Source organism: Anser cygnoides, chromosome 19 (genome assembly GCF_040182565.1).
Source record: "Anser cygnoides isolate HZ-2024a breed goose chromosome 19, Taihu_goose_T2T_genome, whole genome shotgun sequence".
Lineage (NCBI taxonomy): Eukaryota > Metazoa > Chordata > Aves > Anseriformes > Anatidae > Anser > Anser cygnoides.
The window spans coordinates 5,334,443-5,361,509 of NC_089891.1; the positions used below are offsets into that span (position 1 = coordinate 5,334,443).

The following is a 27,067-nucleotide window of genomic DNA, read 5'->3' on the forward strand; positions in this document are numbered from 1 at the left end:
TTGAATCAGGCCTGCTGGTAAAATGGAACTTTGCCAATATCTGTTCCATTTTGATCTGCTCCTGTGAGCTGTATGGCTTCAGTACTTATTTTTTGAACACTTAACCAGCAAAAAACAGGAAAGGCTGAAGGTGTCAGAGTTACAGAGAACCATAGCCCCAATTTACTCCAGGTCCAGCATTTCCCATTGCACAGGAGTCTTCTCGCATGCACTAGCATTTTATTCTCATCTCACATTAGTGATTTTTCTGTCTTTTTATTGACCATTTAATCCTGCTGGGTGGGCCTAGCACTGTGTTCTTAAACCAGAGTGGCTCTGATGTAACTTCATCTCCTCTTCTTGTAACTTTTTCAAAACCAAGCACTTCCTTACATGCCCAGTACTAAGCAGTAGGAGGAAAACTGCATTTTGCTAAATTTTCTTACATCATCCATGGTGTTTCTGCAGGGCCTAATGCATTTGTCTTAGCAAGAAAGAGTTTTTTAATCAATAAAAGACAGGTCACATTCTCTTTTCATCTTTATTTAGGAACATATCAATCAAAACCTTTAGATGCTTCCAAAAATTAGTGGTTTAAGGTTTCCTAAACTTAGTTGTGTCAAGGAAGAAAGTCAAGTGGTGGTTCTCAGGACACTGCAAATATTTAATTTAGAGCTAAAGTCAACGACCTGCCTTGAACACGAGCTCCTGAACCCCTGTAGAGGTAAGTGCTACTGGAAATAGTGTCTCCTCGCCCTTCTTGTTCCTTTGTTGTTCAGTCCAGACCTGAGTGATTTGCCAGGAATGCTCCTGTGTGGCAGCTGAGTCACTGCAACCCAACACACGTGTGTGCTCGTGGACCCACAGCCATGCAGGGCTAATGAACTTTGCACTAATGCCCTTTACCTTCTATCTGCTGCACCTTGGTAGTGTGTGTTGGGGTGTGCACAGGTGTTTAACTCTAGTTTCATATACTTTGCCTTTTTCTGACTTCCCTAAGCCCTGCGTTACAAAAGGACTGTTGTAAATCACATGCAATTTCCTTACCCACCCTCTTGAACAACAAACCTGCCTCCCAGAGCTATTTTCAGTGATGACACCTGGCACAGGCTGGCAGCTCCACAACTACATACTGATTCAGTCTTCACGTGTTCCCCTGCTTAGTGACTTCTCTTTGCCATGGCAAAAAGCAGCATGTTTCAAACCCACCTTCTAAATACACTTTCAAGATGTTTGTTGCAAATGGCAGTGCTACCAGGTGGCCGTGGTGGGGACCAGCGCATGGCATGGCTTGGAGCTGCCGTCAGGACGTGTCTGTTCCCATCCGCTGCTGCCGCTCACTGAAGTACTTCCTCTGCTCCTGTATGGCCTGTTCCAGCAAAGGCACGTTCATCCCTTCCACGCAGGTCAGTATCCGGGCTTTTATCACGGGATTCTCACCTACGAATATAAATGGGAAGCTTCTGTAGGAGGAAAAACAGATGCAGCAGCTTGGGGGCACACAGAGAGGTTCCTTCTAGCAGCAAATGGCTCCAGGTGGCCAAATAACCATGACCCAAGACCTTGCAGGAGACAAGTCTGGCTGAATGCCACCACAGACCCGAATGCAGGTTAATTCAGTGATGGGTTTCCCTCTGCTTTTTTGGCTGCCAAATGCTGGTGGCTGACGCCGTGCTGCCCTCAGTGGCCACACAGCATCCGTCTACCTTGTGGCTGGATTGTGCAGTTCTGGTTTTCCCTGTCTAAAAAGCATCAGGGTTGGGTCTAAGCCCATCTGTGAATGCCCCTGTGCAGGCAAGAAGAGGACAGAACAAAGCTGGGCTTAAAGAGGCTCAATGCTGCCTCTCGGTCCTCCCCTTCCACACCTGCAGAATGGGGCCAGCTCACTCCTAAGCGGTGGCAACCAAAACAACAAGTCTTTCTGAAGGAATTTTGCAGCAGAGGCTTAGCAGGTGACGCACCAGAAGCCACGTGCAGTGTGGCTTTCCACGTGCCACCAAAGGTTTCGAGGGCACAAATGTGGATGCTTGATACCAGGTGTGGCCAAGACAACTCTCGGGATTTGCTTCACAACCCCGTGGCCCAGCCCTGATCCACTCCCCAGGCAAAGCACCGTGCAGCTGGAATAACACTCAGGGCACCCCAGGAAAGGACACCAGGGTGACAACAGAGTGCCCTGCGTGACAAAGCCTGCCCGTGTTCCTCATGCCCCATCTCTGAGAGCAGGGGTATAATTAAAGCCTTTCAAGGATGGCAAGGACCAACCCAGCCAGCTCGCAGGGAGGTGTTGCTGCAATCAGTCACGGAGCAAAGCCGACCTGATCTGATGGCAATGGAGCCAGAATGCTTTAGTACAGGTTTCACAAGCTCAGTCGTGCTGCTAAGGCACTTCTGCCTTCCAAAGAAATCTGTGCCAGAGCACCAGATCACCAAGAGTGGCTCTTCGTGTGGTCAGCGAGCAGACTGAATTAGGCACTTTGTGTGACCAGAGGCAGTGGCATGGGCTGAGGCTGCCTTGGCCAACGTTAACCTCCGATGGTGTGTCTCACCGTGTGCCCAGGGAGGCGTGAAGGAGCTGAAGAATCACCAGCAGGAGTACCGGGCACCGGTTCCTCGAGCAGATGGCACAAAAGCAGCGCTGTGCAATTTGTAGCGCTCTGTGTGGGGACTCCTTCGAGTAAGGGCTGTGGCCATGGTACCGATGTGGATGCTGAAGCAGGTGGTACAGAACAATTTCAAGGGCTGCACAGGTGGCAGACGGTGCTGACTGAGCTCTCGCCACCAAGTGCCTGAGCCCACGGCTGCGGTGGGAAAGGGAGACCACGGGTCAGCGCCGCTCGTTGACGCCAACCTGCCTTTCCTCGGGTAACTCGTGCACCCGGTTAACGGGATTAAATGCGCCCAGCGTTTACCTTCCCTGTGTTCAGCCTCTCCTAGGACCATGTAGAGAGATCCCAGCTGGGCTTCAAATGGTTCCACCAGTCGGGTGTCCACGCAGACGTGGTGCTGGGCTGCGCTGTGCTGAGCACTGAGGATGGCTTCGGACCGGGCCAGGTTGTAGCAGCATAACCTGGGAGCGACGGATGCAGGAAGCTCAGCGGTGTGCAATGGAGACTACAAACAAAGCAGGGGGATGCAGGCCAGCGAAGGAGAGGCCTGGCACCCAGGGTACCCTTCTCACCTGCCAAACGTCCTCAGCGCCTCCCCCTCTGGGACGGAGCTGTTGATCTCCCATGGGAAGTAGTAGACCCCAGCACCTGGCAGCATCTCACGCGACCACCGCTGGGCCTGTAGCAAAGCAGATCTGAGCTCCTGCCAACCTGTACCTGACCCAGTGCTAGGTGAGACCACCCTGAAACTCCTGCTGTGCCAACGCCCCCCCCAGCCAGGGGGCTGCAGGAGCTGCCTGCCTTCCCTGCTGAGTCCTGCGTGCAGCATCCTCCCCTGGCACGGAGGGTGACTGCCTTCCCCCACCACAACCCAACACAGGCAGCAACAGGCAGCACACCAGATCCCCCCGGTTTCCCCCACATTTCGCGTGAGCTGATAAAGATGAAGGAAGTGGAAAAAATGGCGAGTGAAGGGATTGAGAGAGAGTAGGGATTGAGACGTTCAGGGAGTGTGAAGGATGGAGATGCAGGCTGCTGCGGTGACGGTGCCATGCAGTAAGATTTAAGGGATAGTCCTGAGTCTTCTCGTGCTGCAGAATAGGAAATTGTGGCACTGGCTGATCCTGCAGCTGGAGAACAATTTTGTGCCACGGCCAGGCACGTGGCTGTGCCCCAGAGCGGTTTGTCTTGGCATTTTTCTCTGCTCTCTCCCTTGCAGAGTCTCTGGGTTTGGCAGGTTTCTGTGCTCCATTTACTGCTTTTCTCTCTGGTTTCTCACCCCACTGGAGGAAGACACCAATTGTTGCCCAAGCCCACTGCAAAGCAGACAAGTGATGCCTCCCAAGGGGCTGGGGGACCCCAGTACTGGTTCCACAGCAGCAGGGACGTGCTGTGCTGCAACCCCATGGCTTTAACGCTCGGTGCCTCTTCCCCGCCCCAGGCATTGCTCAGGGGACTGTAACCTCTCAAAACAGCCCACTGCCATCCCATAGACCAGCTGTGGGAGGCCACTGAAACCAGGGCGATCCTGCACGCGCTGCACAACATCAACTGCAGCACGTTATGTGTGCATCTAATGCATGCTTGGCTCCAAGTGCAGCACATTATCTGCACGCTTACTGTACTATCCACGGCACTACGTAATATGTGCCCTGTCCAAACGCAGTATGCTATATGGGCACTTAATGAGCCATTTAACTAATCAATTATTAAATGCCTGGCTGCACGTGCAGCATGTTATGTGCACGCTCAATCTGTTACTTAATTCACAACTGAATGCATACCCAAGATGCAGCAGCTACATGCGCATCCAGTGTGCTATTAAATGCACACCCAGCCTCAGATGCAACATGTTACAGGTAAATTTAGTACATCACTTAATGCACAACTGAATGTAAGCTCAGCCTCAAATGTGAAATGTTGTATGCACATTTAATTCACGAGGCATGCTGAGTCCAGATGCAACACATGTGCATTTAATGCACAGTTTCAGGCAAGCACAGCCACAGTCGCAGAATATCGTATGCGTGGTTTAATGCACAATTTAAAGCACAATTCAGTGCATGCCCAGCCCCGGATGCACCATGTATGCACACTGAGCACATGTGCGTTGCATGCCCAGCCCCAGGCACACCACGTTGCATGCACATTTACAGCACGATTTAATTTATGCCCAGCCCCAGGCACACCATGTCGTATGCATATATAAAGCCTGATTTAACGCATGCTTAACCTCAGGAACACCACGTTGCATGCGCACAGTACAGCTTCATGCATGCCCAGCCCCGGGCACACCATATTGCATGTTTATTTAAAGTATGATTTAATGCACGCTCAGCCCTGGGCACACCATGTTGCACGCATGTTGAAAGTAGGATTTAATGCACGTCCAGCCCCGGGCACGCCACGTATGCACATTTAAAGTAGGATTTATGCACGTGCAGCCCCGGGCACACCATGCGTGCACATTTAAAATAAGATTTAATGCATGTGCAGCCCCGTGCTCACCACATATGCACATTTAAAGTAAGATTTAATGCATGTGCAGCCCCGTGCCCACCACGTATGCACATTGAAAGTACGATTTAATGCACGTGCAGCCCCGGGCACACCACGCTGCGTGCACATTTACAGCACGATTTAATTAATGCCCAGCCCCAGGCACCCCACGTCGTATGCTTACATAAAGCACGACTTAACGCGCGCCCGGCCCCGTGCACACCACACACCGTGCACACTTAAGCCCGATGCAATGCACGCCCAGCCCGGTGCACCACGCTGCGCGCACATTTACGGCACGACTTAACGCACGCCCAGCCCCGGACGCACCATGCACGATTACAGCCCGATGTAGTGCACGCCCAGCCCCGTGCACGCCGCGCACCGTGCACGATTACAGCCCGATGCAGCGCACGCCCAGCCCCGCGCACCCTGCCCGTTCGCCGCTCACCGCCCGCTCCGCCGCTCCCGCCCCCCCCCGCCCCGCCACGCCGGGGCGGGGTCACGTGGCGGGGCGTGACGTCACGCGGAGGCCGGCGGTGTCGAGGTCGGACGCAGGCGCAGGCCGGGTCGAGCCCGGAGGAGCCGAACCTGGGCCGAGGGGAGCCGAGTCGGAACCGAACGGAACCGAGCCTGAACCGAGAAGACCCGAAAAAAGCCGAATCTCAACCGAGAGGACCCGAGCGGAGCCGAACCTGAACCGAGACGACCCGAACGGAGCCGAACCGGAACCGAGCGGAGCCGAACGAAGCCGAACCGGGGCCGAACCGGACCCGAGCGGAGCCGAACCCGACCCGAGCGGAGCCGCAGCGGAGCGGAGCCGCCGCCTCACGATGATGAACGCGGACCTGCGCAGGGAGCGGGCCGCCGCCACCTTCCAGCCCGAGCTGCTCACCCACATCCTGGACGGCGGCGCCGAGCGCACCCGGCGCCGCAAGGAGATCGGTGAGGGAGGCCCCGGGGGGCGCCGTGAGGAGCGGGGGGAGAGGCCTCGGGGCCGGGGGGGGGGGTCGGGAGGGGCGGCTGAGGGGAAGGGGGGAGGCGGCTGTGGGGTGAGGGGGCCTGGGGGTGTGTGGGGAGGGAGGTTGGGGGGAGAGGGAGGCCCTGAGGGGGCTTTGGGGGAGATGAGGGGCTCCAGGGAGAGGGTCAGGCTGTGAGGAGAGGGTGTGCAGGCAGGGGGGTGCCTGAGGGACGAGATTCCCCTCTTGGGGTGCAGGGGGGGGGGATTGGAGGCTGGTAAAAGGGCGCCGTGCTCCTGTCCTCCCCCTTCTGCCGGGGGAGAGGCAGCTTCCCGGGGGCATTTGTTTGGGGCCCTCTCCCCTCCTTTTTGTCCTTCTGGTATGCTCTTGCCCAACGGTACGGAGTTGGCGTGTTTCTCACCCGTCACTGTTAGGATATATGGGGTTACTGAAATGCTGCCATCTTTTCTTCCCCGGCCCGTGATGCGGGTGGGACTGTCAGAGGCTGGTGTTGTGCAATGTCTGTGCCAAAGGGGACAGGGAAAGTCTGTAGCCTCTGGGTGCCTCAGTTTCCAGGCAGCACAGGGGGACTAATAGCTGTGCCCTCCTCCAAGAGCTTGTGCGGTGAGCAGATGTTCGTGAGGCAGTCTGATCCTACGGTAACAGTGGCCATTTGAGGAGCTGAAATAGTTATTGAGTGGCCTGCAGTTCTTAAATCAGTGAGTTAATTTCCTGCCAAGTCCTGAATGTGTCTAATTTGAAATGTGGTTTATGTGGAGTAACGAGAAAGTGCCCGGCTGTAAGAGCCCTTCTATCCAAAACACTCAAGAGCTTTGTGACTCCTTTCCGGTTTCATTAACTTTTAATGTTGTGTTTTAATTTTTCGGTTTCTGCAACCTGAGGTACAGCAGAGGAAAAAAGCTGAATCATTTTCATGCACAATTTACTGTGGCCTGTGAAAACTGAGTTTGTTTTCCTCTTCTGTTCTGTCCCCAGAGGCCTTAGTTATTAATGACCCTGACTTCCAGCACGAGGATTTGAACTTCCTCTCCCGCAGCCAGCGCTATGAGCAAGCCATCAGGAAGAGCTCTCTGATGGTTATGAAGTTAAGAGAATATGGCATTGCAGATCCGGAGGAGATCTACTGGTTTAAAAGGTACCTAGCTGTAGAGTTTGCTTCTTACATTCGCTCTTACCGTCACTGAGGTCATTAGAGCTACACCTTTATGTTAGCTGTTCAAAGAAAACTAAAGACCTGCAGCAAAGCCCGTTGAAGTCTTGACTTCAAGGCTTCAGTGAATTTCACGTGTCCTGTCACCAGTTGTCCTGAATGTTGTGTTTCCTTGGGTTTCTGGCTAGAAATACAACACTGATAGTTACAGTCCTTCTATTACGTGTGGTACGGAAGGTTAAAAACGGGGCTTGTAGTCTGACTTGCCAAAATGTGTAAAGAATAGACTGAAATATTTGACGGTGAGCAGATCTGATGAGGCAGGATCTTCAAACGAAGTCTCTTAAAGCTGATTGTTCCGCTTTGTGTTGAGACCTAACAAAGTTGCATTACAGGCATACTTGAAAATGTTCCAAGATGGCTTATAAGTTCTTGTTTATATTTTTTCAGTCCCATATCTCTTCAGGCTCCCTGGTGCTATAGTAGTTCCCTTTGACCTAGATGCTTTTTATTGTATCTGACCTTTAGTTTATCTGATAGTATTACCCCTGGGTAAAGTTAATAAAAATAAAACTGTTTTTACAACTGAATTTCATTGCTTCCAGCTTGCGGGAGTTTCTGACTTTGTATTTCTCCCTTAATTCTATTAAGCTCGCTCTGATACAATCAAACTGATTAATGGGGATTGCGCTGCTCTAGAGCTCTGCACATAAGACCATGAATGTATCCTCCGGCATATTAAATAGGCATTGCACATGATTTAATGTACCGGTAGAATCACAAGCCCTCTGATAGGATTTGTAGAAGAGCTGCCACTGGCCTCATGGTGTGAATATTGGAACTAATTAATTGAGAGCACCTTGTCTGCTGTGGGCTTAATTTCAAAGAAGCTGATCTGCACCGACCAACGTCATGAAAGTTCCCGTGGAGAACTTTGTCAAAGTTCTTTTGAAAGCTGGTGTCGTTGGACAATGATAACCAGAAAGTTCACTGACTGCATGAGATTGCAGGTACTGGATGGCAAAAGTTAATCATTAATTTTTTCCTACTGGAGGCACTAGGGGAGTTTCTTCAGTTACTACAGTGGAGAAAATTCAGAGAGGTATATCCAGTATACCAGCTGGCAAATTTCCATGAAGTTTGTAATGTAAATACTGTCTTTTTAGGAAAGACATCTAGCCTTAGCATTTAGCTAACAGTATTTTATAAATGAGGCCACGTGCAAACGATAGATTCTAGTTTATTTCCAAAAACGCATTTTAGAGTCAGCAGCTGTTAACTTTGACTGGATAAAAACTCCAATATTTCCTGTAGGTTCCAAATAATATATTCATATCTTTTGTGATTGAATAGTTAGGTGAGACTAGTCAATTTCACGATCCAAAAATCAATGGAAAAAATGGAGAAGGCTTACTTATTTTCAGAGTCGACTCCAATTGCAGGTATTCAGGATCTCCAAATATAATTGCAGCTACTGCAGACTGACTATTTTCCAATGTCTTCTGTGTTAACAGCATGTAGAAGAATGAAGAGCGGTACACACACTTCTTACTAATAAGTGAAGTTTGTTTGCTGTAAGAACTGTATCAGAACATACTGTTAGAATTCTTTATTTAAATTTATTATGTCTATAATTTTATTATAATTTTATTATTATTATTTTTATTATTTTATTATTATTTATATATAATTTTATTATAATTTTATTATTGATTTAAATTTATTATGTCTAGTGTTTGTAAGGGAGGGTATTGGCTTAGTGATTCTTAATATATGGAAGAGAAAGTACTTTTCATCCCTCGATTTCATATGCATTTTAAAATCTGTTTCCATTTTCTCACCTGCTGGGTGACAAACTATGGCTTTTATACCTTGTCAATCCCAGCCAAATATCCAAGTGTGTTAATCAGTGCTAACGAGAAGGGACTTTGTGGAAAAGCTAATGTGGAGAAACTCTTTGGGTTTATTCAGTTTTCCACATGGGAAAACTGAATGGCTATGGTGTTGTGACATGCCTTAATGAAGTTTATGAAATAGATTGACGTCCTTGATTCTGTTGTCAAGTTGAATTTATCAGATTTCTACATATGGAAGCTTAACATATTTCGCAATAATCCCTCTCACCTTGTGACTGTCCCCAGAGAGCAGGGACCTGTTTGTTTATATAGGCAGCGACTGTCGGTGAGCCTTTTGGGGTGTTCTCAGATAGTTTTCCTGTAGCTCTTGTGTATTGTTGGAAGCTCGTTCAGTAACTTTGTATCATGAAATGACCGAAATCATAGCTTGATTGATGAGAAACGCTGTCATCAGGTGACCTGAAAATGTGCTTAAATAGTTGTTGCTGCTGAGATACGTTGAACTAAATATTCCTCCTTCCTGTTCCACAAGGGCTTTGTTAGGCTCCAAAACATGAGATCTATTAAATGTATACAGAAGCCATTTTAATTGTTTTAATGTAAGTCAGCATGAAAAATGGGATGTTGTTCCGATATCCACAATGCTACACAGCTCTTTGAAGAGAGCGATCTGGTGAATCCTAATTCACCTTCAAATTTAAATAGCCTTCATTGAGGAAAAAAGGATTAAGTGGAGAAGAGAAAAGCAGTTGGGAGAAACTGGGGCACAGAGAAAAGGTCTGAGAGCTGCAAGTCAACAGATGATTCCTGTATTCATAAGCAGTGCATGAATGTGCGCTTCCCTTGTGAGAATGTCTCTGCCTCTCGTTTTGGTGTTCAGGTTAGGACCTGGAGTAGCATTTAGTGTATCAAACCAGAAAAATTGTAATAGGGGCCCTACTAGACACTGCTAAATTAATTTAGAGTGGATGAAGCTGACTTGTTTTTTTGATACAGCTGGAAAAGGGATTGGTAACTACACAGTTGTTACCTCTGAAGCCCAGTCAGCACAGGTCAGGGGTACCCCCAGCTTCTTGCCCACTGAGAAGGTTCTTCACATTCTTTCTTGAGAGTTACCTCAAGAAATGCAAAAGCAAGGACATTTTGCTTGCAGATTTTGCTTTAAAGTAAACGATCCTATTCTGTAACCCAGTTCTGCAGGCTGAGAATGTCTTTGCAATTGTTCATTTAGCTTTGGAGTCTCAGGAGAACACTTAGCTTTAGTACTTAGCTTTTTAGTACCTTATTGTACTCTGTCCATGGATCACAGAGTCATAGAATGGTTTGGGTTGGAAGGGACCTTAAAGATCACCTAATGCAAACCTCCCTCCAGACCAGCTTGCCCAAAGTCCCATCCAGCCTGGCCTTGAACACTTCCAGGCATGGACTATCCCCAGCTTCTCTGGGCAGCCTGTTCCAGTGCCTCACCGCCCTCTGAGTAAAGATTTTTTTCCTTATATCTAACCTAAACCTACCCTCTTTTAGTTTTAAGCCATTCCCCCTTGTCCTATCCACACACCCCCTGACAAAGAGTTCCTCCCCAGCTCTCCTGTAGTCCCCTTTAGGTACTGGTAGGACACGATAAGGTTGATATTTGTGCAATCAGACAAATCTGTTAAATCCAAGTACCTTTTACTGTGTAGGTGTAAAAGGAAAAACCCACTTAAGAAAACCCACATAAGAAACCACAACAATGCTGCGAAATACTCTGTCTCCCTATTTGTATAGCATTTGAAAGCCCTTGTTCAAAAAAATAACTTCTGCTTTGCAGGTAGATGTGCTGCTGCTGTAGGCAACATAATATTTTCCGCTGAGGGAAGCGACTGCCTTGATCCCAAGAACTCTAGGTGCTGTGCTTTCATCCACACCAGCTGAAAGCACATTCATAGCAAGTATGAGATTACTTGATGATGCGAGTTTTGCTCCTGGCTCATTTGGTCTTGTTCAACAGCACAATTTCTAAGTGAACACGAGTGTCTTCAACATGTAGTTCAGTGGTCCTGAAGAAAGCATCGTCCCGCTCTCTCCCCCTAGGGCTGATTGGTACAGTTCGTGTAGGGATCTGTTTTTTGAACTATAAATGATTTATTCTCTGCTCCCAGGCGTTCATTCCAAGCACAGTGTAAAATGCCATCCACAAACACTGCTGTAATTTGAAAAACTGGATGCATAATATCTGCTACTCAGTGCAGGTCTGCACCGGCAACAAACTTCAGTCTGCTTCCTGGGCAGGTGTTAATACCCCACGATGGAAGGAGGCACTTCCCTCGCAGATACCTTGAGCGGGTGGAAGAGATCTTGTGTGTAGGTATTCATGTAGAGCACACGTGTTTCTCTTCTGTCTTTGAGTCTGGATGGGATAAGCATCCATGTGCAGTAGATGGAAGATGAAAGAACTTCAGGCTCTGCAGAACGTTGAAGGGCAGATGCTGTCACTACATAGCTTTTACACAGCGAAACTTCACAGCATGTTTGTCCCAGAGTTTTTCACTGGGAACGGAATTTGCCTGCCATTGTGGCTACAAATCGTGAAATAATTTGTTTTGATGAAGCCTATGTAAAATGTTTGATTTTTCCTTACATTCCACTACTAACCTCTAACAGTTTTAATGGAAGGTGAGTTCAACGTCTCACAGCTGATGGAAGCAGATACAGGTAATACAGAGCTCTTCAGAAAAGCACTCAGTCAGCTAAGAAGCCTTTTCCTTTTCAATACGTAGCGCTTCTAAGAAATAACGGCCTGGTTCTAGGCCACTAGCAGTAGTGGGATTTATTCCCACCAAGCATGAGGGATGGGGGAAAAAATTTGGTTTTCCTGTCCTCTATTTTAAGTTCCCAGTGCATCTTTGTAGTTTAGTTCTTTTTTTCTAGCTACATAACAACAGCAGAAATCATAGCATGAAGAAAATGCCTGAAATGAATGTTTCCCGTTAGCATTGCTTCCGATGCCTCCATGTTTGGAGGCTGTTTGTGGGACAAAGAAAAGTCGAAATAACAAACGTTATCTTATGCTACAGTTGGAGAAAAGCCTTTCAGGATCTCGTTCTCAGTGAGACTGAGATCCAGATCCCTCTATTTCTCTCCTGTAGAACATGCTTGGGCAATTTTCCTGAACCTTTTGGTCTACACTTCAGCATGTTTCAAAAAACCATAGAGAGCCAAGCGACTGATGCTCAGAAGAAGAAATGGCTGCCCCTGGTCCGTGGAGTCAAGATAGTTGGCACCTACGCCCAAACCGAAATGGGACATGGTTAGTTCCCTTCAGGGATCACTGGGTAACCTCTTTTCTGTAACTCCAGTTTATAAACTGATGATGTTCCCTGTGTAAATCTGAAGGGGGAAAGGTAAAGTAACTTGGTTAACCATTGATGTTACCAGCTTGATAGCTGGAGAGCCTTTCTGTCTCTCATCCTAACACACAGGGTTAGTTTTGGTCTTTTCCAGAATGCACCTCTCAGCTGTTCACTGACTTCAGCTGTTCACTGATATCTCTTTGCCTTTGATTTAAGATGAGGAGGTTGTTATAAGCCCTGGGAGTCCGAATTTCAGTTGAACTAGTTGGAACATGTCAGTCAACAGTACTGCGGATTTTATTTTTGCCTGGATTGAGGCATGTGTTGCAGAGTTCTTAGTGCATGATCAGCCTGCATAAACTTGTCAGGCCTACACCTTCAGTTGCAGCGTAACACGATGAGATGTGCATTTTGTGCCCTTGAAAGTAAGGTATGCTTTGCCCCAAGCACTGTCCTTCCAGGTGCTACTCCACTGCAGCTGTATAACTTCATGGAAAGATCTCGGTTCCGAAGAAGAAAAACGTCTTATTCCTACTATTGAGGAAAACTACCTTCAGTTATTCAAATGGAAGAATGCTTAACGAATAAGAACACACAATTTTAGCCCAGAACCTGGAACTACAGACGTTAAATACCAGCAAGAATAGTTTAACAGACCAAAGATGTCAGTACTTGTGCTGGCATCTGAACCTGGAAAGCAGGATGTGTACAAGCCTGGACAACTGCTCAAGTTGGATGGTAATAATCAAGCTGGATGCCTGCTTGGTAGGTTACGTTACTTGTGCTAGCTGAAATCTTCACAGAACGTGCAACGGAGGAAATCCTATCGTCTGTTCTGCTTCAGAGAGATGGAGTTAGGGAACTGAGCTCAGCATGGGAAGTGGAGTCAAACGGCTGACAAAAATGCTTGCTAACCGTGTTTGCTTTTTCACACCGCCTTCTTTAAATCAGGCGCACGTCCGCACCAAAGTGATTTGGTTTACTTGCTGTTTCACGTTAGATCATTGCACTTTCTTGCCTGGTGATGGTTTGGTTTGCTTGCAGCTCTCATGTTTAGTGGTAAAATGTCTATTTTGACACTTAATAGAATTAATGCGATGATAATATAGAAAAGTGAGTATACTTGCTGTGCCGAATAATGAAAATACAATGGTTTGGCGTTTTTGCTGTGAGTGCTGGACATCTGTTCCGTCAGTAAAGCTTCTGTTATAATTGTCGCTGAGCTCTGCTTAATTTAAGCCTGATGTTTAGAAACTGGTGATGGGGGAAAGAGCCCTCTGAATTGAATCCCAGCCTGGATGGGTAGTTAGTCAAATTTTAACCTAGGGAGTACTTTCTGATAATCTATAGTGGTTTTAACCTATTTCATAGTGAATGATTAAAAAACAAAACAGAAAAAGGCATAAAATACTGGGCTGAAAGGGAAACACAGAGGAGAAATGAAAATATGGTATTGTTTCTAGCTGGCTTATAGCTATAGCTAGTAAATAAGGACTTTTTTTCTCAGTCTTTGACTATCAGCTGTATGTATCTCACCAGCACTGAACTCACTTGAAATCCGATATTCCTGATTAAAATAACCATTAGTCTTCAGTTGAGCCTGGTCGCTGTTCAGTCAAAAAGCTTATAAAACATTGCTGCTGGGATCATTAGCTGGCTGATATTTTCAGATAAACTGAAGAACTACACTCGTTAGAGGGCCACTTATCTTAATGTATGCCTAGAGGTAACATGAGTGCGTTGGTCCCACTCTGTGTGCCAGCTGAATATGAGCTGAGCTCCAACGAGCGTTCTCTCAGTAACGCTTCCCACTTATTTAAAAAATCCTATTAAAAACAAGCTACCACTTGGCACATTCATGTTTTAGTCCTTGTGCAGAAGTACTGATCAACAATCCATAGCCCAACTATTTTAATGGTTTGCATTCCCTATTATGCAGTGTTGTCAGCCTTGCACAGTAGGGATTAATGCTGTTTGATTTTTCCCTTGTTTTTGGAAGTTAGTAGGTAATACTTGCAAAAATAATCTCTGTATATTTTGAGAAACTCCTCAAGTAAATGGAATAATACCGAGACTGGAGAACACTGCAGTAGAACAGTTCATTGTAGCTTGGAGGAGATAAAAAAGTACAGTGCTGTTAAGTACTCAAAGCAATTAATACTTAAAAATGTAATGAAGCATTTAGCTTTTCATATCCAAATTCTTAATAGACCACTTAACAGCCTAACAGTGGTGTTTGAAAGAACTTGGAGGAAGGTTAGTTCTAGTGAAACGTTTAGTTGGAGAGATTTTGTACTGGTGATTGCCACCTTGAGAAATGTTGGCTTTCTTGCCATGTTGTTTATGTTCACAACTTTGACACATGCGGAGCACTTTCCTTTTAAGAGAGCCTTTAAAAACAGCAAGAGTTGAAGGGAGGTGATAGCAGGAATTTTAGGAGTATGTAGTATATACATGTCTAATCTTTAACTAATAGTAATAATACTACTACTAATAAAAAGGAATTAGTGCAGACTTAATTTTTTAAAGAATATTCCAGTGAAAACCTAGCTCATTCAGCTGGATGAACTGGGACTTCTGCCACTTTCTGATCTCCAACCATGAAAAAAGTGTGGACTTTGTTCATACAGACGAAGGCTCGCTACATCCAACCAGACCAGATCTTCAACAAACTGCCATTCTTTTAACTCAGTGGGCTCTGGTTTCCAAACCCTAGCGAGGATCTTGTCTTCGTTTTTCAGTTTGGGTTAATCATTTTGTCCATCGTCAATTATTTATCATCAAAAATAGGGGAATATTGCAAATGCATTTTATATAGGATTAGAAAGAAATTAATTGCAGCATGCTTATTTCAGAGTAAGCATGTTTTTTGTTATTCAGATCTGAGGAAAGGAGAGTGCTCTGGCTTTCTAAAATACACCTGCTGAATTCTGATTTACACATGAATCTTTTTTTTTTCTTTTTGTCTCTTCCTGAATCTCCACCATGAATCCTCTCGCTTGCTTCCCTCCCATAACATTGCCTTCACACTCCCATCCCATGGCACCTCTTCACAGCTTTGTTCATCGAGGACGGCCTGAGCCGCTGGATCTTCATCTGGGCATGTTCCTTCCCACCCTTCTCACCCAGGCAACCCCAGAGCAGCAGGATCGCTTCTTCATGCCTGCCTGGAACCTGGAGATCATTGGCACCTATGCCCAGACTGAAATGGGCCATGGTACAGTACATTCACTAAATGCTATTTCTAAGAATGGTTTTGTGTGCAAAGGATTCCCCTGCCTGGGAAAAAGGGTGTGTGTTTATCCCATGGTCTGTAATTTGTGTTTATGGCTTTAGGGAAAAGTGGACTGCTTCTGAAACTTTTAATAGGTTATAACACCACATGCTTTCTGACCTTTTTTCCCTGATGGTGGAAGAGTTTATATTTTTGTGCAGATGCATACTGAGTGCTCCTCTTGTGCCATTCAAATCACTATAGATGATTTGTTAAAACACCTCGTGCATACAGCTGTGGTGTTGTCAATTTGATGCATCATTTCTACACTTACCGTTCTTTCCAGTGTGATTTCTGCTTTACTGTAACACTCACTGTGAAGACAAAAGGACAGAGCTTTAAGATCCTGAAAGAGATGCCAAAAAAGTAAGAACTGCTTGTCACCCTGGGACTGACCTTGGATCAGAGAACATGTGGATGACTTGGTTTCAGTGTTCATGTTCTGTGGGAAGCGTTTTTCCTGGCTCCTTAGCTCACTCCCATATGTTCTTATTAATTGGACCATGAAATCATTTTTTAGAGTATCTGTATTAAGTAGACTTTGATCTCTGCTGTTCTTTGCTTTCGAGCTTTGAAATGGATTGTGATAACTCCAGCAGTATTGTGATTGCAACGCTTAATCCAAGTTTCAAAGGGAGGATATTATGCCTCGGGAAACTCTAATTTGATATCTGAGAGTTGCAGATAAGAAGTATTTTCTAAAAATGATCAGGATTCACCTTTGTGCTGAAGTGAAATACAGAGACTGTAAGAAGCATAAAATAACTGCAAGTCTGTGGAGAATCTCTTGCATCTAGTGAGGTCTGAAGACCCTTTGCCAGCAAAGTAAGAGTTAAGCTGCCCATGGAAATCTACCGCTAAGCTCCATGCTTTGGAAACGTGGATGCACCGAGGTGATGTCTTTTCATGTTGAAACTCCTATGTAGAGTCGTTGGCTCCATCTTCTCTGTCCATCTAGACTATCGTGAGTGTTTGTAGCTTGGCTAATTTAAACACGTAGGTATAGTGTTTTTTCGCTAATGCAGAGACACTGCCATTGCTGAGACAGGTTTGCATGAATCGTGTAGGGTTCAAGGCAGAAGACAGACTGTGCCTGCAGTTGTAACCTGCGTTATTTTGCAGCCTCTTCATCTACCTGTATAGGTAACCTAGCATATGCATGCCATTACTTATTGTTTTGGAGCAATGAATGATCTCGTTTGGGAGAATTTGCTCCGTCAGGTGAGGAGATCCTAGGCCTGATGAGGAAATAAAGACATTACAGGTACTATTTATTCCATCTTTTGGCTGCAAAATGCACAATTCTGTTTTGCACTTATTCAACAGTTTTAGCGAAAGCCAGGTGAGCATGGTTTGGTGGATCTCTTTATTGACAAAGGGCTTCTGGTATGTAATAGGAAAAAGGTGTCAGATTGGAGGTGCTTGGAAGGTAGTATTGGACCACAGAAACAATGAGTTTGCAGAGAATTGGCTCTAGGTCCCAGAATACAGCCTGAGTCTCACTTCTTCTTTATAAAGGATTAAATATCTACTAATTATAGCCTAAAAGCAAATTTAAAATTTGTGCATTACTACTGGAGTTCAACTTTCCATTGTCCAATTCAGTCCTTGTCTGTATTTTGTGACTGACTTTCTGCCAACACGATGTGTTTGCTTCTTTTCAGGAACTCATCTCCGGGGTCTAGAAACTACAGCTACTTATGACCCCGCTACCCAGGAATTCATCCTCAACAGCCCCACTGTGACCTCCATTAAGTGGTGGCCGGGTGGACGTAAGTGTATCTATATAAATCTGGAAGATACATACGAAAAACTCAAGGAGGTGATGTCATGTGTCTTATATCTACAGAAGGATGATTGAAGCTTGGTCCAGAGAGTCAGAGTTGCATTTTGCACAAGTAAAAGACCTGTCAGAGCCTACCTGAACTTCTGGTTATCTGTGTGCTCTGGATTATTTTCCTGAATCATTCATACTGTGTGGATTTGGTGTAATTTACTCTCTGTTTTATCAAAATCTTTATTGAAGCATCTGAGGCAGCCTGTAGGTAGACGGAACTTCTTTTGGCTTTCCTGTCAGGTTTGCCAAGGACTCGGTGTTGTATAGCCAAGAGAATAATAACGTGCAACTTTCATTGACCTAGGCAGCCTTGTTTGTGTAGCTGCAAAATCTGGATATTAATCAGTGTTGCAAATCTATTTTTCTAACATGGTGGGGTTAACATATTTTGGATCCTGCTTCAAGGAAAGATGTGTGTGTTACTAATATGTGTGCTGCTTTTTTTTTTCCCTGACTTCCACTCCTCCTGCAGTTGGAAAGACCTCGAACCATGCCATTGTTCTGGCTCAGCTCTACACTCAGGGCCAGTGCAAAGGACTGCATGCCTTCATCGTTCCCATACGGCAGCTGGGCACCCATGAACCTCTGCCAGGTAAAAATTTGTGTTGGGAGGTTAGCGTTCATGGAAAACTTCAGATCTGTTTCTCTTCAGCTATATACAGCTGCACGTGTCTTGTTAATGAACGTAGCGTATTTCACTAGCTGATTTCAGTGTGTAGATTGTAGGTCACAGACTTAAAACTTCGTGAGTCTTACTTAAAACTGAGCTACCACTAAATCAGCTTTCACGTCATGTTTTCAATGTGAAGATTAGTGGGAATTTGATTCTGTCCAGCTAGGCATTCTGTGAGGCAGCACGTGCTGCTTCTGAAAGGGAAAAATACCTTTCATCATCCTCTAGCTAGAAGGGAGGTGAACAATCCTTAGAGAAAACTCCCCCAGTCAGCATATTGTAGGATTTCATGTAAACTACGAAGGCCCCATGTTTTGGTGCTCTTTAATCAAGAAACTAAGGTTCTAGTTTGCTGTTACTCCTAGCAGCATCAGGAATTTCTAGAAAACTAAAGAATGCCTTTCTTGGAGAAGGCTTGAACCTGTTGTGTAGTGTTCCTGTTTCTTAATGCAAATGGCTCTGTCTGTGGCAGGTATTACAGTGGGTGACATCGGGCCGAAATTTGGTTATGATGAAATGGATAATGGCTACTTGAAGATGGACAACTTCAGAATTCCTCGGGAAAACATGCTGATGAAATATGCCCAGGTAAAGCGATGAGTTTCAGCATATGCCTTTAAAAATGGTCATTTCAAATGCTCTCGTGTGGTTGAATAATGCCATAAATCCTACATATTATTTACTTTTTCTTTAGCTGGGTTGAATCCATCCCCAACTTGTAGCTCTTGATCGCAAACGGGAACCTTCTTTTTCACTTTCTGCTGACTTTTCCTGATCTAGAACCAGAAAGCTCCTCGTTTGGGAGCCTCTCATGTTTAGCCCTGGACTGTTCTGAATGATGATGGTTGAGCAGTACATGCAGTAATTGATGTTTTATCCATTATCTGCATTCCCTGCTCGTGTTGTGTGATAGCATCACTACCAGGGAAGATTTCTTGACTTCATGAGTTGTCCTCGCTTACTGATGGTCTTTTATTCCAAATACGAATGGGGAGTTGGCTACAGTGCGGTTCTCTTCTGTAGAATAGCCCTATTCTGTTTGTCTTCAGCTTGAGTCTGCTGTGGTTTAGTTTAACAGCTGTTCGTTATCCCAAACTGCTCCGTGAAATGTGCAGGTTGTCCTATTAATTGTATGGGAAGGGAGGACCTGTAATGACTGTTCAGGGGCTGGTTCAGAAGGTTTCACCTCTTGCTGCTGCCCAAAGGCTGTAAATAAAGAACAGAAAAGTCACCCACCCAGCTGGCAAGGTCTCCATGCTATTCTGGTCTTCCTTGGAGAAGCTTCTCATCCAAATACCAACAAGATTGTAGGTTGCTTTTAAGTACTACATGATGAGTGTAGAGCATGAGATGTGAATATGTAAAAAGGGAAGATGCTTAAAAATCAACAGGCTGTTGTGTTTATTTTTTTGTAGGTTGAACCAGATGGCACCTATGTGAAACCACTCAGTGACAAGCTAACCTATGGGACCATGGTGTTCATCCGATCTCTCATTGTAGGAGACTCTGCTCGCTCTCTGTCCCGGGCTTGTACCATTGCCATCCGCTACAGCGCAGTGAGACACCAGTCTGAGCTAAAGCCAGGGTAGGTGCACTGAAAGAAAAGAGCAGCTGAAGTGCTGAGGGGAAGTTCCTAAACTGGAGGGAAGAGGGAATGCGGTTGATGTTAACTTGCTTTGGCACTTGATAGAGTTTTATAACAGTTTAATGTTGGAAAATGAGTAGTCTTCCATTCTTGACTGCCAGACTGCCCTCCCCTTGCCAGACCGTTATATGGTCTTGCATATTCCGGCTTGATACGGATGTGGATTTTGCTATCCAGGTGGTGAAGCTCCTTAGAGTTGAATAGGTCTTCTGTAGCAGTTCGCCAGCCACAGGCATACTGACTCTCAGGTGTTTTGCTCTAGGGAACCAGAACCCCAGATCTTGGATTATCAGACCCAACAGTACAAACTCTTCCCTCTCCTGGCAACAGCATATGCTTTTCATTTTGTGGGAGCCTACATAAAAGACACCTATCGACGCATTAGTGGAGACATCAATGAAGGGGATCTGAGTGAGCTGCCAGAGGTACTGTATCCTTTGGAAATCAGAGGGGGTTTCTGTTTTTATGCAAGAATTGCTTATAGCATGGGAGCAAAGTCACAAGCCTTTTCGTGGTTTTGACTCTTGAGATGTCTTGTACTTTAGATCCAGTGATCCCAAGTCCAGTATGTGCTTGTGACTCTTACTTCTTTGTTTGCACTATTTATTTAGCAGTGCTTCACAAAAAAAAATAGGGAGTGATGCAAAGAAAGAAAGCTAATGTGTATATTTAGGGGAAAAAAAAGTTTTCAGGAATGATGGCATGTTACTTCAGAGTGAAGTTGAGACTGGTCTTATACCTGTGCTATACCTTCTAGATTATTCTTAATCTTGAAGTGAGTAGAGTAGAACTGATGTGTTGATCAAAGGCCTCAGTACTATATTGAGGGATTAGGGTTGTAAAGTGTTAGTTTTGAACTAGGGATTCTGTTTGAGAACCTAATGTGACAAAATAAATAAATTAAATTGAAAACAGTTTTCTACCTTATGTGTAGAAACAGAAAAAAATGAGATATTCAGAATAAGTCCTTACATGTACAGAGGCTTTCGCATAAGTAGTTTGTCCCAGGAAGGAGTCCTTACAAGAAAAACAAGACCTAGTGGTAAATGTGAGGGTGGTGGTGACTTTTTTCTGGGAGTTGCAGTACTTGGTAGGTACATGCAAACTTAGAATGGAATGTAAAGAAACTGACTTGCTTTGCTTTTGTCCATCAGCTCCATGCGCTGACAGCAGGACTGAAGGCTTTCACTTCCTGGACTGCCAATGCTGGTATTGAGGAGTGTCGAATGGCCTGTGGTGGGCATGGCTATTCTCGTTGCAGTGGCATTCCGGACATCTATGTCACATTCACCCCATCCTGCACATATGAGGGAGAAAACACAGTCATGATGCTGCAGACAGCCAGGTATGTTAGCTTCCGTCCAGCGACTTCTTTGCCTTGGCATTGTGATCTTTGCGCCTGAAGCGAAGAGCAGAGAAGTATCCTGTGTTACCATGGAACTGTTTTTGACAAATGCATATGCCTGCAACTGTTCTTTGCTGGGCTGACAGACCCTAGGTAAAAGGACTTCTCTGCATTCAAACTAAGGAGTGAGAGTTGCTATTTGTTGTCCTTATTTTCAGATTCCTTGTCAAAAGCTACAACCAAGTTGCTGCTGGTCAGCGGGTTTCTGGCATGGTGTCCTACCTTAACGATCTCTCCAGGCAACGCATTCAGCCACAGCACGTGGCTGCAAGGACCGTGAGTGTGCGCATTAATGATCCGGTCAGCTTGGTAGAAGCCTACAAAGCACGGGCTGCCCGGTGAGTTCATGCTTGTTAGGCTGAGCCAGGCACTAATAAAATCGGGTGTGTTGGGAGATGGTAGCGTTGTACTGCCTTGCTAACGTGAGATTCTCAAGGCGTGGTTGGCAAAGCTTAGCTCTGCATGTCGCTTGCAAGAAGTAATGCACTTTACTAGCTTGGAATGGTGTTAAGTGCTCTGAGGTTACAAGAGGCTACATACAGGCAAACAATCCTGATTCTAAAGCCTACTGTGAAGAAGGTGTAAGAGTGTAACAGATAACCTGCATGAGAGGAGGCATTCAGGCACCCCCTCTGTGTTGTCAAATGTCTTTTTATCCCCATGTAGCTGCGTTCTAGCTGCAGCAGTCATAGTAGGAGGTTTAGGGCCACAGCTGCTTGCTCCAGGCAATGTATTCAGGTGCCACACACCACCTCTGAGTTCTGATGTGTTCGACTTAAATTTATATGAATTCAGTGTGTGTAATCTTGTTAATGTGTTATTGTATAACCCGCTTTTCTTTTTATGAAATAGGCTTGTAGAAGCTGCAGCAAAGAACTTGCAAGCTGAACTGAACCACAGAAAGAGCAAGGAGGATGCCTGGAACAGAACTTCTGTTGACCTCGTGCGAGCATCTGAGGTCAGTGACGTACCTGATAAAGAGGGGTGCTATAGCAGCTTCTAATCCCTTTGTGAATCTGATTCATCTTCCTTTTGTATCTTGTAGGTACACTGTCACTATGTGATAGTGAAGCTTTTCACAGCAAAGCTGTCTGAGATCAGCAATGCAGCAGTCCGTGCTGTCATGACTGAGCTATGTCTCCTGTACGCACTGTATGGGATCAGTAAGAACGCAGGGGATTTCATGCAGGTTGGTGTATTTCTCCACCACTATAAACCTCCTGAGCCAGAGTTCTCGTTATGAGATGTTTTAAATGCAAAACCGCATGACTGCTTAGGCGTGAGGTTTTGACTGTTCACTTGTGTAAGTCAAGCAGTGTGATTCTGATGGAAGGCTCTTGGTATGTTTCCCTTGGGATCCACCAGAAGTAGAGTTGGATGAAAATGGTAGCGTGGCATCTCTTTGGATTAATGTGTTCCAGTGGATAATGGTGATGAATATGTTTAAAAAAAAAAAAAAAGAGGTGATAAAGGAGATGCAAGTGTAGGTTAGACATGCTTTGAGAGCTGTATGCATTTGTAAATTAGTGCACAAAATGGGGAGTTGTACTCCAGATGATTGCCAGTTTGGTTGCTTAGCACTTAGGGGCAGGGGGTGGGACTCCAGTGTCTTATGGAATACTGGATTTCTGGGTGAGGGAAGGCTGACCTACGTTAGACCGTAGTGGAAGGGAAGGTTCTTGTGACTTACATACTCTTCTGATAATCGTTTTTTTTTTTTTTTTTTTCCCAAGGCGGGTATTTTGACAGATGCCCAAATTACTCAAGTCAACCAGCGCGTGAAGGAGCTCTTGGCAATAATTCGTCCCAACGCAGTAGCACTGGTAGACTCCTTTGACTTTCACGACACTCACCTTGGATCTGTGCTTGGCCGGTATGATGGCAATGTCTATGAGAACATGTTTGAGTGGGCAAAGAAATCTCCACTGAACAAAACAGAGGTAAAGAAACCTTATTTCTTCCTCTTAGGTCATGTGTGTGCGGAGAAATAACTCAGTTTAGGGTTGTTAATTTTGATCCAGTCAGTGATCTCAGCAGGTAATTGATAAAGGGGGGGAGGGAGTTGAAGCCACTAGTGGTAGTGGAACAAAAGTAGCAACCTGCTTCTGCTCCTCTGCTTTCCGCGCACTTTCTGTTGTAGTTAATCTCCCACGCGTACCTTACACACGGTCTTGCAGGATTCTTCTTACTTCCTCAGTTGGGGGAGGAAATTGTACTCTACCTAGAGAAACAACTGGATAATCTCATTGAAGTTAAAAGCAATTATCCCTTTATCTTAATTCTGTTTAATGACAGTAGCTGTGAAATCCTACCTGTTTTCTATCAAATCTTCTAGTGCCTTCAGGCAGTATTAGTGACTGTAGAAGGAAACTGCTCCCAAGTAGTTCTTTGAAAGTGTCAGGTGCTGCATATCTGCCCTAAGGCTGTAGCTGAGCTAATAAAAGAAACTGAGCTGTGAAGAGCCAGTGTCCATCTTCCACCAGCCAAAACAGAACTGTAAATCCTGTCACAGTGGCCTTCACTGCCTTTATTTTATTTAGACAGACTGTACTCCTAACACAGGCTGCCAGAGATTGCGCAATTATAGTTAAATCCCACCAGAGCTTTCTTAATTTTTTTGTGCTTCTGAAGTCAGTTGGTCTTAAGAGCTTCATTACAGTCTGCTTAGGAGATGTCTGCCAGCTTTCTTTTAGTTAAAATGCTAAAGAATTGTCTGTGTGGATATAAAATACCTTCATTCTTTCCTTTCGTGCAGTAAAGGTAGTGGAGAAGCACTTGTTTGGTCTATTATGCTCATTCTTTGTCTTAAATACAGGACTTAGTTGGCTGTTCTTGACTCCTGAAAGTGCCTCTGATTCAGATTTTCTGCGACATGTAGAGAGCTAAAAGTGTTTCAAAATGCTGGCCTGATCTTGCTGTAACTACTGTCTTGCCCTCTTCGCAGGTTCACGAGTCTTTCCACAAACATCTGAAGCCGATGCAAGCCAAGCTGTGAAGCCTGCTGGTTTTTAAAATGCACAATTTTCCTGCCCTGAAAACTGGATGTTTGTGTCCTTTCTTCAGGCACCTGAATCAAACCTTTCAAATCCCGGTAGCTGTAGGACAGTGAATAATTGTAGCCTTTATTTCCCCTTTTATAAATTGAGAAGGTGTTTGGGGAGAGTGCATAGGGATTGATGCCTGTTTTTAAAGTGCAATTATAATGGTAAAATTAACCTTTTAAAATCTGGGAAAGCTTTATGGATTCGTACAAGAATTGCTTTTGTGAAGCTGCTAACTAGAGAGAAGTTCCTGTCAACTGGAAAGGTAGCAGGATTTTACTACTAAGTAGTTAACAGCCCTCAGGCAATAGCTTCAAATGAGCAGTTACGTCTTCCCCCTCCCCGAAAAGCATCGACGTTTTGATACATATATTTTTAAGGTTAGCACCAACTCTCTCCTTGTTTAACAAATGTCTGTGCTATCTAAAGCCTCCCACATAGTTCTCCGTGCAGAAAGTCTGCATGTAGCATTACTTCCCTGCTGTAGCTGGGAAGTAAATACCCATCCTTGTCTGGAGCTCTGCTTCAGTCTTCTTTCCAGAAGACATCTTCATGTTTTCCAATACATCCTTGTTTCACTGCCCTGCAGAAACTCCCTTTACCTGTGTGCCATCTCTAACACTGTCACCTTACTCTTTGTTAATAAGAAGTAAAAGGAGAAAACAGTGATGCTGCTCTGAGAACAAAACAAGTAGTAGTAACCAGCTAGATGCTGATAATAGACGTCCTGCCCGTCTTTTAACTGTTGATATTTTCATAGCACTATCTCGAAGCACTTTACAAATGTTAATTATGGTGATTTGATGTGAAAAACCACATGTAGTGGTGGAAACTGCAAATTTGACGTGGAAGGATGAAGCCAGTATTCGAGGGCAGAAATCAGTTGGCCGAGGTCCTTGGATCTTCAGATTGTTCCGGGATGTTCTGGTTTTAAAAGGCATTCTTCAAGAAAACAACAATCCTAAGTGAAATGTCCAGATTTTTTTTCCCCACCAATGCATTTCCAAGGAGCTTTCTCTGATTTGCTTAATTTTTTTATATTGACTTGCGACTTGCACAGTGCTGTTTGGATTAACAGATGATTTCGTTTTTAACAGAACCTCCTGATGTCTGTCCAATGAAATCAGTGCAACTACAACTAAACAAAATTACTGCTGTCTTTCCACACCAATAACTCTGTTCAGTGACAATAAAACCTTTCTTCAAGAGATAAGAGTAACTCTGAGATTAAAATGGTGAAAAGCTTCAGTATAAACCTGTAGTTCTGAGGCAGCATCTGAGAAGCTGCTTCTGACAGCCTTGGTATCTGTTGGAGTCTCTAATTTTGGATCACTTATCATGGAGGAGTGTTTTCCTGATACTAACAATCATTAGACAGGATCTTTAGCTTCATATGCAGTAGCTCAAGAGAAAGAAAAGCTTAAATTTAAATGGTTTTTAAAAAAAAAAGGCAAAGATGAAACATGCCTTTTGGCTTTCGAGTCAGGTTTTGAACCAAGTGAGGCAAATTGCTTTGCTTTCCATCTGTTCAACAGAGCAGACTGCTGACCTGGGGAGGGATGATGGAGGAGGAGCAGGGAAAGGTTAAAGATATGTTAATGAGAACAGTACTAGCTAACAGTATGTACAAATATAATAAATCACAAAAAATGTTTTCAGACAAAACTTCTTTGTTCTTTTTGCTCTCATGCGTCGTCTTCCATGAATCTCATTTAAAGTAACGAAGTAGAATGAAGTACTGAAAAGACGAGTTTTACAAAGAAATAATGTCTTGAACTTGCTGCTCTCAACCAGTTGCATAAAGAAATGTAAGGCTTCATTTTTCCTGCCATGTTTAGAATTTCTGCAAGAATTCACCTTAAGTCTGTTGGATTTTCTCTTACCTGTAGTCTGACCTTTCTGGCTTTGCAGAGTTCTAAGGCAGCTAGCAGCCCGGCAACTGTTCCTGCCTCTGGTGCTGTGCACACTACAGAAAAAAAAATCTGGCAGAGATCAAAACTCTCATGACTTGGTTGTGACTGCTTATAAGCCAGCAAAAGCTGATCACTGCCAATAGTGAAGATTTGTGTTCGGCAGCAGAAACTTCAATTCATAAAAGCCCTTCCTTTAAAATTGTTCCTTGTGTTTGGTTTGGTTTTGCTTTTTGTTTTTGGAGTGGATAGTGATATAACAGCAAATGCTGTATTTGCTATTGGTGAATATATCATATCCTTTCTGAGCTTGCTTTTTTTTGGTGTTATTACCTGAAGATCACAGCCTGGTATGACTTGCTGTCTCTTGGTCAGCAGACAGTATTTCAACTCTGTCAACTTGCCATGCATCCTGGTTAGGACTCCTCCATCTTTTAACAAAATATAATGGCACCATTTCCAAAAGTGCTGCTCACATTTAAGTGGTTTCAGTGTCAAATGATAACACTTGTATACTATGTGGTTCCTCTTTAAGAGTGTTGAAATAAGCTGAGTATGGTTTTTAGTCTGATTTGAGTGGTATACTCCTAAAACTGGAGCATTGGGTGAAATCTTCAGAAGGAGCCTATGTTTGCACATGGACTGGCACTACAGTTGGTGAAAATCACTGGTGTATGGGTCCGCAGGATGTAAGATTTCAAGGGCATTTCCCCACGGTTTTTCTGGAAGTAACGTGAGTAGAAACTAACAAGGCTGGAGCAGCCTCAGGAGCAGGGCTGGCTTTGTCCTGGCCCTAGCTTTGGTAAGAGTGAGAAATTAACCTTTTTTAAAAACAAAACAAAAAAAATAAACTTCTACTGTTACCCATTAGTTGATT

General features: G+C 44.8%; 2 protein-coding genes across 9 annotated transcripts; one reads left to right on the plus strand and one right to left on the minus strand.

Annotated features, from left to right (window-relative positions):
- Window positions 1–501: 501 nt before the first annotated feature.
- TEN1 (TEN1 subunit of CST complex) lies at window positions 502–5,674 on the minus strand. Of its 4 annotated transcripts, none has more exons than XM_013179220.3 (4): window positions 5,539–5,674; window positions 3,161–3,267; window positions 2,892–3,049; window positions 502–1,419 (listed from the first exon to the last, which is right to left on the minus strand). In XM_013179220.3, exons 2-4 carry the CDS (start codon window positions 3,244–3,246, stop codon window positions 1,283–1,285), a joined length of 381 nt encoding a protein of 126 aa, XP_013034674.3. In that variant the 5' UTR covers window positions 3,247–3,267; window positions 5,539–5,674; the 3' UTR covers window positions 502–1,282. The 4 variants fall into 4 exon arrangements, with proteins under 4 accessions (XP_013034674.3, XP_013034673.3, XP_013034672.3 ...); XM_013179219.3 differs by having other exon boundaries at window positions 5,519–5,588; XM_013179218.3 differs by lacking the exon at window positions 5,539–5,674 and adding an exon at window positions 5,418–5,536.
- ACOX1 (acyl-CoA oxidase 1) lies at window positions 5,643–25,945 on the plus strand. 5 transcript variants are annotated; one of them, XM_066980167.1, is made up of 14 exons: window positions 5,643–6,032; window positions 7,043–7,202; window positions 12,202–12,362; window positions 17,344–17,451; window positions 17,989–18,108; window positions 18,662–18,777; window positions 19,605–19,774; window positions 20,097–20,259; window positions 20,989–21,179; window positions 21,398–21,577; window positions 22,092–22,197; window positions 22,285–22,428; window positions 22,973–23,179; window positions 24,184–25,945. In XM_066980167.1, exons 1-14 carry the CDS (start codon window positions 5,921–5,923, stop codon window positions 24,232–24,234), a joined length of 1,989 nt encoding a protein of 662 aa, XP_066836268.1. In that variant the 5' UTR covers window positions 5,643–5,920; the 3' UTR covers window positions 24,235–25,945. The 5 variants fall into 5 exon arrangements, with proteins under 5 accessions (XP_066836268.1, XP_066836267.1, XP_066836269.1 ...); XM_066980166.1 differs by lacking the exon at window positions 12,202–12,362 and adding an exon at window positions 15,462–15,622; XM_013179141.3 differs by lacking the exon at window positions 5,643–6,032 and adding an exon at window positions 15,462–15,622 and having other exon boundaries at window positions 7,062–7,202.
- The last annotated feature ends 1,122 nt before the right edge of the window (window positions 25,946–27,067 follow it).

What these genes read in the sequence shown, in the direction of transcription:
- TEN1 (XM_013179217.3), bottom strand. Translation starts at nt 3,417, where the DNA reads ATGCTGCACGCAGGACTCAGCAGGGAAGGCAGGCAGCTCCTGCAGCCC. An exon ending in GCGCTGAGGACGTTTGGCAG is followed by an intron (nt 3,050 to 3,160) that starts GTGAGAAGGGTA and finishes CGTCGCTCCCAG; the next exon opens with GTTATGCTGCTACAACCTGG. An exon ending in AGAGGCTGAACACAGGGAAG is followed by an intron (nt 1,420 to 2,891) that starts GTAAACGCTGGG and finishes TTATATTCGTAG; the next exon opens with GTGAGAATCCCGTGATAAAA.
- ACOX1 (XM_066980167.1), top strand. Translation starts at nt 5,921, where the DNA reads ATGATGAACGCGGACCTGCGCAGGGAGCGGGCCGCCGCCACCTTCCAG. An exon ending in TAAGTGGTGGCCGGGTGGAC is followed by an intron (nt 17,452 to 17,988) that starts GTAAGTGTATCT and finishes CTCCTCCTGCAG; the next exon opens with TTGGAAAGACCTCGAACCAT. An exon ending in TGCTGATGAAATATGCCCAG is followed by an intron (nt 18,778 to 19,604) that starts GTAAAGCGATGA and finishes ATTTTTTTGTAG; the next exon opens with GTTGAACCAGATGGCACCTA.